At 37.3% G+C, this 13059-nt stretch overlaps 1 protein-coding gene across 3 annotated transcripts in view; it reads right to left on the bottom strand.

The window, feature by feature from the left end:
- Positions 1-1946: 1946 nt before the first annotated feature.
- LOC121960207 (calsenilin-like) overlaps positions 1947-13059 on the bottom strand; it is a 23868-nt gene continuing 12755 nt past the window's right edge. For 2 of the 3 annotated variants that reach the window (XM_088071252.1, XM_042509826.2), the window contains 7 exons: positions 5841-5965; positions 4663-4732; positions 4295-4365; positions 4079-4186; positions 3881-3985; positions 3665-3727; positions 1947-2591 (listed from right to left, as the gene is read on the bottom strand). In XM_088071252.1, the coding sequence (XP_087927378.1) occupies positions 2544-2591; positions 3665-3727; positions 3881-3985; positions 4079-4186; positions 4295-4365; positions 4663-4732; positions 5841-5965 (590 nt within the window). In that variant the 3' untranslated portion in view covers positions 1947-2543. Of the gene's footprint in view, positions 2592-3664; positions 3728-3880; positions 3986-4078; positions 4187-4294; positions 4366-4662; positions 4733-5840; positions 5966-8075; positions 8980-13059 lie in introns of those variants that run through there. The other variant, XM_088071253.1, reaches the window with a different exon arrangement.

Genomic DNA, 13059 nt, shown 5'->3' with positions numbered 1-13059 from the left:
TGTATACATAATACATAAATTCTGCAATTTGTACCATAAAATAAAGATTTTTTTTCTTACCTTTCTGAGTGGTCACACCAAGAGGTCGTGATGCCGGAAAACACATCCAGTACACAGGAGCAGCATTTTGGTATCAGTATTATTTCCACACCAACATCCACTCAACAGAGCCAGCGCAGCTCCTCCCCAAACCAAACCCTGCTTTGCCATTGGTTCAAGATCAATAATACAGTACAGGCTGAATGATTTTAGCTGATGATGGCACTTTACATACAGTTGCAACACCTAGTTTTCTCCCATTATTCACCAAATGCAAAGGCTGGTGTAAAAACAAATGTATCACTGTCTGCACTGTTATCTTCCATCAAGGGTCTATATTTTCATTAAAAGGTTACATGTTTATGTTTATAGGAGTATAATGCTCAGCACTGTTTTGGAAAAAGAATGGTATTTCTACTTAACTGTAACCATAATTGTCCGTTTAACTGGATGGATGACCCGCAAGAACTACAGTTATTCGTAAAAGACAGTGAATCATTAATGCACATTTACCACAGGAATATTATATCTTTTAAGATTAATTTGCACTATTGCTTTAATTTCATGACTATTTTCATCATTGTATAATGATTATATTATATATTGTACAATAATAGCCAGAAATCTAAATTCAGTGACTAGGCTCTGCTTTGAAGATTGCGCTTTTTGTGGTTTTCTGGTATTAAATACCCAAATTTACCAACCCCCCCCCCCCCCAGGTGCAATATATATTTACTATCAAACTATCAAGATGCTCAAACCACAGAAAAATGCACACAATTTGTTTGAAGAGATGGGGCCTTCATCAATCATCAGGATTTCCATGGAGTTGTGATGTCACTACTATACCATACAGACTGGTGTTTTTACAAAATACCCTTCCGATTTCACAGGAAATGTGCAGTTTCTGCTTGTTAGATGTGTACAGTCTTTTTCAAAATAAACTTACAGCTATGGTAAAAGGCCTCGTATTTGCGTTTATTTCCTTGTGCAACAAAAGCATATGGTTAGGGTTAAAAAAAAAAAACATCATGGTTTGACTCAAAACTGAAGCAGGGAGCAAACAGCGGGCTCCTGGGTTAAGGTCCAGAGTTTGTTGGACCCCGGCATTAACATATTGCTGTAAAAGGCACACCCAATAACTGGGAGTGCTTACTGGTGCTGTCTTTTTGTATCTGAGTCTGACAGCGAAATCACTGACCAAATGGCATCATCTTACAAGTTAGGAATGAGAGGGGGTTGGCTGTTGCCTAGCAATGTAATTCCAATTAAAAAGTCGATTAAGATAGAAAGCACTGTTACATGGGCTGGACACAAACTTGTTTTAGTTAAAACTTAATTTTTGCAGTGTGTGGAAGGCCAAGAAACCCTGACTAGCCAGAGCAAAGGCTTTTTGGGAAGAAGAAAGACGTTTGGTTCAGAGGGGCAAGTTTCTATTTATCAGTATGAAGAACACACTTGTTTATGAATGGGAAATGTCATTATGTCAAACAAAAATAGAGTCAATTATCTGAACACAAAGCACAGCAGCCGGTGACGGCTTGCCTTAAGAATTTTACTGTTTTGTGTCACAGTTTAAGCCTGTGATGCTTTTTAAAAGTTAGAGAGCCCAGAGGCTGTAGGACAAGAGAGAGGATTGTTCAGAGAAGCAGGAGTGGTAAAAGACCTGATGACATTTTTGTGGACATTTTTTTAGATCTGCTTGAGGGCACATTTTGGACAATTATCCGTTTGTTCATATCACTTGCCTTAACACATTGAATTTTCCATGACACGAGATGCAGAAAGTGGAACAGAACTTTGCTTTCTTGCTTTTTGAGCTTTACAAGTATAACTTCAAATATATAATGCAACACATTTGGCATAATCATTTGCTATAGATATGAAAAGTTACATGGGGGTAAATATTACACTTTATTCTGTATTTTATTTTGAAAGTGGACATCCCACTACTTTCACAAATCTGCTTGTGTGATGTGGGAAAAAAAGAAGATATTCAATAGATTTATCATTTGTGATGGTTTATCTCAGCAGGTTTTAGGTCAACATGACAACGATACATAAAAAAATGAAAGAACTTAGAAACCAATTTTTTTTCTTTACAGTATAATACAGTAACAAAGTCTTTTTTCCCCCAAATTTCAGCGTTTGTCAGTAAATCCCGTTCTTTGTGGTCAATGTGGTTAGCATTACATGCTTTTAAATGTTGGGCAAGCATGCATGCTCATCTGATAATGATTTCTCACATTTCCCGTGCAAAACAAAAATTGTCATGCAAAGAAATTTTTTTTTCTCAAGTGATTTGGTGAATTCTGCACATTTCTCTGCATAGAACAGTTGTTTGATAGGAAAAATAATAAGTGTTCTCCACTTTGTATTAAAATGTGTCAAATGTGTTACACGACCCAGTTTTTCTTTTCAGGGAGAATTAAGTTTTTTCAGGCCCGGAAGCTGTTAGCTGGAAGTACTATGCAGCATTACTGATCCACGTACCTCTGCAGCTTCTAAATGACGTTCTCAAAGAGCTGCATGGAAGCCATTATATTTTCATCCTGTTGGGAAAACAGAGGAGAAAATGCAGCCCAGTCACAAAAATGTTGCATTTGCATGTTACATGCACTACCGCTGCTAGTAACACCATTACTACTACTGCTAATACTATTACTACTACCACTAATTATAATAATAATAACAAATATATTTTTATATCACCTTAAAAAACTGAGTTTACAATGTGATAAACAAAGCAAAAGCAGAAATGGGATACACAGATGGCAATACAACAACAGAAAGCCATAAACTCCTACTGAACACAAGCGAGAGGACACCAGGGTCGAGCTAGTATAAAATTAAAACAAGAGGAAAATTAATGCTAGATGCAGGATGCAAAATGACATTATCAAATACTACAAACAAATAGACCAAAAATGACAAAAGCAACAAAAGCAATAAATGCACAAATAAAAGGAAATAAAATATATGAAAATAAATAAAGAACAACATCACATAAAAGCAAGTCCAAAAATGGGTTTTAAATCCCATTAAATCCCATCAAAAGGTAAAACTAGGCAGTGTTGATCGAACATAAATCAAGATCATGTTACTGCACTGCTTACTTCCTCTCCTAAAGTGTTTCCAGAAACATATTTTGATGCCCTGTTTAACTGAAATAAGAGATTGTTTGCTACCAGCTGGCTGCCATTGTACGGGATGGATGAATCTGCATGACATCATCCAGCAACAGGAGCGTTGATTGGTCTGATGTGGCACAGTGCATTCTGGTCATTGTAGGTTTACTACCTCTTGAACAAAAGTGAATGCAGAAGTCTTTTTTCTCTTTTTTCTCTAGTCACCTCTAGCACAAATTTTAAAGATATTTGTCTTTCTATCGCAGAGACAGACAGTTTTATGTGAGGTCCCTCATTTAGTAATATGTCTTTAACTATAGCCTTGTTGAAACGTAAGGTTTCTGATACATAATAATGTACACTGTATCCATGGTATGCAGAAATGTACTGTATATGCCAGCATTTTTCTGATGATTGTGTTAAAAAAAGTCTTGTTAGTGTACACATCTGTGTGAACTCTGTAAGTAAGCATGTGGCAAGTTTGACGTTAGGTTTACCTTTTGGCAGGTTTCTATGAATTCATCAATAGTCACCACTCCATCTCTGTTCCGATCCATTTTCTGAAAAATGTCAGGCCATGTAAAGGACACACTTTGTCTCATTATTCTCTCAAAAAAAATTATTTCTTTTCATTAGTATCATATCTTGATGTAATAATATGCATTTAAATGCCAAAGATGATGTTTGGTTTAGTGGTTGCAGAGATAACATACCTGGAAGAATTTCTCTACATGCTCAGAGGGAGAATCGTCTCGTACACTTGGTAAGGTATACCTGCCCATCATGTCATAAATGGATGTCATTATTGCCATCATTTCCTGCAGGAAACCAGAGAGACATATACATACATTTGCATGAAAGAAGACACGGCAATAGGTTTTTCATAAATGAGAATTGTTTCTTTGACATACCTCTTTAGTAATGTAGCCGTCTTTGTTGATGTCATACAGGTTGAATGCCCATCGCAGCTTCTCTGTAACAGAGCCTCTAAGCAACACAGACAAACCGATCACAAAGTCCTGTAAAAGCAAAAAGAAGTTTCATTATTATCTTTGTTTAAACCAAAGACAATGAACTTACCAGCCATGATTACACGCCAACAAACATGCAGTCCCTGATATATTCACCTCAAAGCGGATGGAGCCATTTCTGTCCATGTCAAATGCGTTGAACAAGAAATGTGCATACGTGGTTGCATCTGAGAACAAATAATAAATATGCGGCGTTGGAAATGAACTCGAATTGATGAATTGCAATACACCTTTTTCTTTCACTTCACACAAACTGTAATTATGGAACCAAAGATTGATTAAAATATTAGTGTTAATGAGGATTAACCATCTTAATTTTGGTTGTTCCAGCATTTTTAATTAACTTGTGAAATGAAGCTTGCTATGTCAAACAGTAGCAAGACTTACAAATAACAGCAGACTGAATGAGCGAGGCAGCCTTTAATATGCTTATGTGATTCCAGTTTATTAGTTACATACTGTACCTCCTTGAGGGAAAAACTGTGAGTAAATGGTCTTGAAAGTTTCCTCATCCACCAGCCCACTGGGACATTCCTATTGAAAGACAAACATTTAAAATATTTAAGCGAGTTCTTGCATTATTATAAAAGATATTTATAAGAGATTGGCTTTTAAAGTTTGTGTTATTTGTTTTGGCAGAGCAAGTTAATGGCCACTAGAGGACAAGAGGAGGAGAATATCCAAAAATTTTATTACCAACACAAGGAAAATTTTCACTTTGTACTTTTGAGCTTTTTCTTTATAAATATCGACAATGCAGTTACTCCAGAGCAGTCAAGCAATAAAAAAACCTCATGGCACATGTGCATAGGCTGGCGTGATAATTTTGTACACTGGGTTTTTATGAAATCAGAAATTCACGTTGCGTGGACCTTAACATTATCACATTTTGCAGACACTGGGTTTTGTTCTCTTTACCTCACAACTTAATGTCGGTTTTCTAAGTCAATTCGACTTTGGCATCTGTATCGTCTATCATCAGTATTCTATGTAAAATTGTTATTAGATGTCTTGAAATGGAATTTTGGTCACCTGACATCACAACCTACATTCAGCTAATATTAACGTCTACTAACGTCAGTGGCTATCTTGGAGGGTACAATAAATTAGACCATAACAATCTACAGATTCTTCCATTCTTAAATTTATGACTGAGACCAATGATTTACTTATGTCACAAAATAAATCAGAAAAAAAAGATAGAAAATAGAGAGGAAAAACATCAACAGTACCAACAAAGTTTTTTTTTTTAGTAAAATAAGACTTTCTTCTGATGTTTGAGGCAAATTACTGATAATTTTACATCTTCAAGTAAATACTGTGTTACATATTCCTAGTCAGGTCCCCAAATCTTGTGGACAGCCTTTACAGAAGAGTAGAGGCAACAGATTAATGCTATTTTTTTTTTCCAGAGGGAGTTGTTCAACAATCATATAAAGGTTAAAAAAATTCTGGTTTAGTTAAATTTTGGTTTAGTTCCTGTTTAGTCTCAACTACAGCCCTGAGCTCCTATTACTATTGTTAACGATACAACAAACAGCAATATTTGCAAAGATGAGGGCTCATTCGTTCAGATATAAAAACCACTTGGGAGGTTTTTTGAATGAACAGCTACCCCTGACTGTGCTCACTGTTTTCATACATTTTTGAAGCCTCTGTAAAGCGACTGGAGCTCCTTTCTGGTGAACTGCGTCTGGGCTTGGAGCTGATCGAGGCCCTCAGGTTGGTGACGCACCATGGAGAGTTCAAGGTCGCTGTCACAGCTGTCTGTCAGCGGGAAACAAGAGAAAACAGGGGTGGGGCAGGAAAGAGGGGGAGGAAGAAAAGAGGGAGGACATAGCAGTAAGACAAGAAAGAAAGAAAAAACAAAGGGAGGGGAGGAGTTGAAAATACTGGAAAATCAGATTAGATGGGAGGCAAAAAAAAAAGCAAATAACTCAAAATGCTCACCATCTTTACAGAAACAAAATATAGATTTGAAGGAAAAGAAGGAAAAGTGAGACAAGGAAATGGGTCAGAGATAAAAAGGAGGGTGAGAAATATGAACAGTATTCGTTAAATATGAAAAAAGAAGATTAAAGGGAATGATGTGCAGACATTTTTTGAAAGAAAAGAAAAAAGCATAATAGGACCTTGAAGCTATCTGAAATAAGAGCGGTATTGGAAATATGCAGATACACAGTATAGGCGGGTAAGAGCAGTTTGTTAAGGAAAAAAAGACCGTTTTAAATGTGTCCAAAATAACCCCCTCTGTCACTCATTGCCTGTTCCTAAACAATACACAGTAATGAACTCTACATGGTAAGGAATTAGATTTTTTGACATGAATCATTATCATTTTGTTCTTGAACTGACAGCTGCAATTCCACATTTCTGTTGTTGTTGTTGTTGTTTTTTTTGCAGAAAATATTTTTTTGCACAGCAGTGGGAGAAGAGGTGGTTAGGATGGTTAGAGGCTATGATTTGACAAACAGTCTACTTTTTTTTGATGAATTGTGGTCATTATTGAGGTCATTAGGGCCTAAATTTCACACTAATAGTTCCGATATATAAAAAAATAAGTACGTAGCAATTGGGGAGTGATTTCAGACACAGCTTGCCACAGCTTGACTTGCCATATAATCACAGGTGTCACTAATTAACATTGATGAAGTATTTGCATCATTATGCACCACATCACATGAATTTAATGCAGCCATAGTTAACCCGATCAGTAAAACCCGTGTTTGACAAGTTTGTTATATTAGCCAAAGGGACAAAAAAGTTTTGTAGAAATAAATAAATAAATAAATAATAATAATATTTTTGGGGGCATTTCTGTTTTATTTGACAACGAAAGATAGTCAGAAAAGGCAGGGGAGAGAGAGGGGATGCCGTGCAGTGAAGTGCCTGGGCCGCATTCAAACCCAGGCCGCTGCAGTAAGGATTTCATCTTGATGGTACACTTTGTACTGAGTGAACTACTTGGGTACCCCAAAGTTCAATTAAAAAAAAAAAGTATAAAATGTATTTTACAGAGACAGCTGGCATGTAGGGCTGGGCAATATGGAGAAAAACAGATATCAAAATATTTTGACCAAAACCTTAATATTAATACTGTGACCGTATTGTAGAGTTGACTGTTGTTTTTTTTCCCCAAAAATATTTACACAATTATTTAAAAAAAAACAAAAAACACGACTAATGTGGAAATGATGACCACATGGTAAAGGCAGTTAAAAGAACAACTTGAACAGTCTGGTGTATTCAGGAAAATTACAAAACTTTACCACAATACAGCCTTTAAACCCAGTAAAGAATGTAACTTATGATATTACAACATCTAAGACGATATACATCACCACAATATCCTTATATTGCCCAGCCCTTGGTGGGAAGATATTAAATTTAATAATAATGTGCTGAGGGATACCACCAGAGATACTCACCATCTTTACAAGAGCAAAAATGCAAATGGAAAGTTGAAAAAGACAGCAAGAGATGAATAATGAGAGGGGAAGAAGAAAGTTGCAAAACTGTTAAAATATTTAGTTACAAGCTATCTCCAAGCTACCAGAATCTACCAACACAGAGAGCAAATGATTACAGGATAGTTCACATTTTTAAAAACATTAAAAAAACAAAAGTACAACAAAAGAACAAGATAACCAATTGCAGGCCCCAAAAACTTGTTCAATGTACATTAAATGTAAAAATGTGAACTTATCCTTTAATATTTTACAGCCAGTTTGTGTGACTGCACTTACTCATTATTTCAGCATCACTAATCGAATTGACGAATTCAAATAACAAGATCATTTAACAGGATTGTTGCTCCAAAGCTGCACAAACACCATAGACAAAGTTTTACACAAACAAGCATCTCATTATGTCTTACCTTCCAGGGACAAAGGTTCCCAAACCCCAAACTGTTTGAGCACGACAACAAACAGTCCGATGACAACAACAATGGCAATCACTTCCATGCCATCCAATCCCATTGTTGCCTTGCATTAGATATCGCCTGTGCAAAAGCCCCTTTCAAAAAAATCTCAACCTCCTTCTGCCGTGTCCTTTTTATCAGTGTTTTTGCACAGGCATCAGCAGCTTTATTCACTTAAATGAAACCCCAGACTTAAACCACTGACCAGTTAAGACAAAAAAAAATTGCCCGCAAAGCATACTCCTTTAAGTAAACAGATTCAAAGTCCATCATGTGCAAAGAAATTCATAAAGACTTAATCTCCCAGAATGATCCAAAGCTTCCTCCACACGCATATCTCTGTTACTAATCGCCGGCATTTTACCTCCTGGCCAGTTCATTTTAGGATCTCTCCCACAACTCCATCAACTCCGGGGCTCCACCCCCTACTCTCCATCTCCTCTCACTCCATCCTGAGCTGTGTGCATCTGTGCGTGTGTGTGTGTGTTTGAGGTTGGTAAGGGAGGGGTTGTTACTGAAGGAATTTCTTTACTAATAGTCTCTGATTGACAGTCTGAGCTGTCTTTATTTGCTCAGTCATTTCAAGGATGCAAAGCTGTAAAACCAAGCATTGATCCACATCCGCTGATGGCTGGGATATGAACAGCACTTAGAATGAAGGAGCCTGCCCTGCCCTGTGTGGCGCTGCTTGTGTCTACTCGCTCGTTCAGCCATACACGCGGTCAATAACTCAGGAGGATTCACTCAGAGCTGAAAAACACTGTGACCGTTGTGACTGTAAAAACGGTGCTTCGTTTATGACATTGTAGTTAAGAATAGTAAAGTCGAAGTGAATCATATCTGTGCTGCAAAGGCGAGCTGCACACCTCAGAGGTCAATTTGGAGCTTCTGTAAAATGCTCTGCATGCAGAGCATCGCTGGTCTAAAAGTACTTTTTCACTTTTTGTTAAAGCAGGAGTGAGTGTTTGCATGATTATAATGTGCCGGAGGACAATGAGAGTGAAGAAGAATATGAGTATAGTTCACAGCTGATGACTCTGCACAACATAATGGACTCAGTTAAAGTACAAAGGGGGGCGGAGGGCGAATCAATTGTCGAGAGGTAAAATATTGGTCTTAGAAGAGGGAGAGAAAGCGGGCCAGAAATGCATTTCGATAGCCAGGGAGGGTTTATGTAAATGGACTCGTCCTTAATGTCTGACTCAAACAGCTACTGAGATAACTAATGAACTGGGATGATGCCACTCCAAAAATACAAAATGATTCGATACTACGGTTGCAGTGTTCCTAAAGAGCAACTGTATGCCTACAATCAACATCTCAGAAAGAGATAACCAAAGACAACATATATGCTGCTATCGAAGTCATTCTAAATCGACATGCATCTCAATATCGCTGACATCGTAGGGAGGTTTTACTTGCTCAGTCCAGTTTTGAAATCCTGGCAAATTGGGTATGTTGGCATTGTTACGCATTAATGCAGACTTAAAATGACGTTAGACTCAGGCGGATACATCACGTCAAATCACCCTCTCCCATGGAAATTCTCTTATATTGGGCAAATGGTCTAAGACAGTCCAAAAATATTAGTGAACATGAACAAATCTCTCCCAAAAAATATAAATAAAAAACTCCAGTTTGTGATGTCATAGGGTATAAAGTCTGGAGCTGCTCCATAGATGATTCATTAAAAAAGATGTTACAGATGACACTGAGATCAGATAGGGAAATGTTCAAAGAATAGATGTAATCATAATGTTTGTATACAATAACTTCCGGTTAGAAAACCCCCCACGTCACATACATGAAATCAAACGGCACTGTGCAAACTAAAAAAACTAAACAAAACACCCAAAACACCAGTTTAAGTGCACAGTATGTTTCAAAGACTTCCACCACTTTATCTTGCTGTCAAGACAGTCCGTTACAACGGGGAACTGAAGCTGTTATCTCAAAGCCACCAGACTTTTTTCAAGTCTTGCCCCCCAACTGGATTAATCCTGTTCTCCTGATGTGAAATAAAGTTTGAGGTTTAGCTGTTCAACAATTAAATGTTCTTTTTTAAGAGGGAACTGAAAACGCTCTGTGAGTCCACAAATCAGGCTCCTGGAGCAGCTCCAGACATCACACTTCACACACATCACAAGTTTGAGACTTCTCTGCTTTCTGGCTTTCAGAGAGAGTAACTCATGTTCACAAAAAATGATTAAACTTTCCTAGGTCATGGAAATAGCAGGTGCAGTTCCCTATTTTGTGTTTTTGGAGTGCTGGTATCTTGTCATTTTGAGTCATGCATTGGACAAACTAAAATAACCTCCCTAATAATATGGCTAACTTTGGCTGATATGAGTCAGCAGAGTGTAAACTGATGGATCACCCACCTGATAAAATAGTTCAACTAGTTACCCTTTGCATACAAATATGGATTTTTTTGCAGTGTGTTCGAAGTGTGGGTTAAACCTACCTCACCAGACAGAAACACACTCAGCCATTACAGAACATGCAAGATGTATGAGCTCATGTGGGAACTCGCCTACCATAAAAATAATGCAGCATTATACTGTTTAATGCACCCTAAGTGCTGATCTATCCCCATTCTTCTATTAAATACAGACAAGAGTGAGGTGGCTTAAGCATGCAGAGATGCAGACAGTGCAGCCATCAGTCTCACCATCAGGTTTTAATGACTGCAGTGAGAGCAACATTACAGCTCAGAGCTCAAGCCCATCTATCAAAAGCTGTCACACCAGCTCTCGTCACTGAATTAAACACCCCGAACTTTGCTCTATCCCTCAGACTTTTTCATGGCGAACACTTTCAGCTCTTTTATTGATTTTGATGCATTTTATTTTTGGCGAGAAATTACCTCTCTGGAGGCTTCACACACCGTGCATCAGGCAAAGGGTGATTCCACCTGCCCTCACATACTATTTTTATTAAGGTTTCACTAAACTTTGAATTGCATTTCAAGCACAGTTTCTAAATCTTCATTGCTTTTTTATAACACTATTTCCATCATTTGTAGGCCATTCACAGAGAGCCATAACTTTCATTTTAAAAACTGATATAATTTGACACAAAGCACAAACATTTTCACTCTTGATAATGTTATATATATATAACAGCTGGCCTCCTCCCGTATACAGTTATCAGGGAGAAGGATGTGAAGGAGTCCCAGCAGCAGTGACAATGAGAATTTATTCTGCATTTTGAAATCCAAAATATTTGGCCAAATCACACATTGCCGCTCCCCTTGTTTGCTTTACTAGCACCAAATCAGATAACAGCTCAAATGCAGTAACAGAGAAACTTCGCAGAAGTATACAATATGCTGCAATTACCAAGTCCAACTCACAGTTCTTAAATTACAATAGCAATCCCAAAATGCCCTTTTCAGACTGAAGACTTTCATAAAATACAGATTTGTCTAGATGAGTGTGAGGCGAGAGCCACTCAAGACTGTGGATGATACTGGGGCGAGATCAGCAAAGAGAAAAAGAAAAGAATTGACTAAAGAACAACAACAACAACAACAAAAAGATAAAATTCACAGTGATGGAGCAGGAAAACAGAAGTACATTTGGGTGATTTATTTAACAGATGGAGAGAATTGAAAGGATTTAAAAGTAATCCTGATTTGGGCCTCCTCCTCCTAGACTAGTATTTAATGTATACATTTTATTTATGAAATACATAGCAAGATGTGGTTTTACATAGGTATATGAATTTATGTTTTTGGCTAAAACAAAGTTATATTTGCACATTAATCACTATATAGAGTGCTGCTGGTTTTCTATTTTTTTAAATTATTTTAGGATGCCTATTAACATCAGGCAACGGAATTCTGATGAAAACTCACTCTGGTGCATTTACATTTGTTAAATTGTGGATTAATGTACATTGTCCCTTCTTAAATAAATTACAAATCATATTACAGTTATTTAGCATAGCAATAAATAGATAGATTACATTGGATTACATCATTGCCAGATAGATTGCACCGTTGTCATCCTGCAAACTGATGTGTTAAAAAAAAAAAATAAGTTGCATAAAATGTTAGTATTGAAGTCAAAGTTGTTTTTTTCTGTGGGAGCACCTAATTGTTTTGTACTTTTTATTTTTGGGGGTTCTGCAGGAGTTACATCTATGTGTGAGTGACTGCAGACCACCTTCTACTATACAGAGACAGTGGTGCCAGCGACACTCAGGTGCTATAATGTCTGCAGGCCAGTAGATGGCGTTCAAGTTGTTAAAAAGTGGAGAAGATCTGCTGGAACCCCTGACAGATATTCACATTTTAGCATGTAACCAGCACTCCTGATGGATAAATATTGAACTAAATAAGAAGAATGATGCATTTGAGCTTGTAGAATGTAATGCTGATAAAAGTTTTAGTATATTTCCTACAGCACATATACGTAAAGGCCTCATAGATAAATGATTGAGTGCAATTTCCTTGCTGAAGTTCAAATTAGATAAATTGTTAATTATATTGTATAATGTGCCTGTTTGATGGTTTTTCAGCCATCAGAGTGTTTGTCCTGTTACTGTTTACATCACTGTCCTTTTCATGGCGCCAACCATCTGTCAGTTGGCAGAGAGAGAAGTCAGCAGTAAAATGACAACAGCAGGTGCTTTCTGGAAGCTGCAGGAGACATTTTGTCCACTCATCACAGTGTTTGTGATAAAAGTATCACAATAATCTGTTTTACAGTAAATTAAAGGAATTATAGGATATTTCTTGAACAGACTGCAGAAATGAATGTCTGTGCTGTGTGTCAAGTGTGTGCACACAACTGACTGTCTGCACTGTCTGCCCGCACAAGAAGACGGTGTCAATAATTTAGATAAACCAAGAAAAAAGGGGGGCATGTAGGGGCAGTCAGTGGAAGACATTGTGCATCTTAAGAGTGTGCCACTTCTTTTGTGGTACAAAGCT

The sequence above is a fragment of the Plectropomus leopardus genome, chromosome 20 (assembly GCF_026936395.1).
Source record: "Plectropomus leopardus strain MGB_pleo_1.0 chromosome 20, ASM2693639v1, whole genome shotgun sequence".
In the NCBI taxonomy this organism is placed as follows: domain Eukaryota; kingdom Metazoa; phylum Chordata; class Actinopteri; order Perciformes; family Serranidae; genus Plectropomus; species Plectropomus leopardus.
Note: the sequence above shows the minus strand (reverse complement) of the source record. Positions and strands in the feature narration are given on the sequence as shown.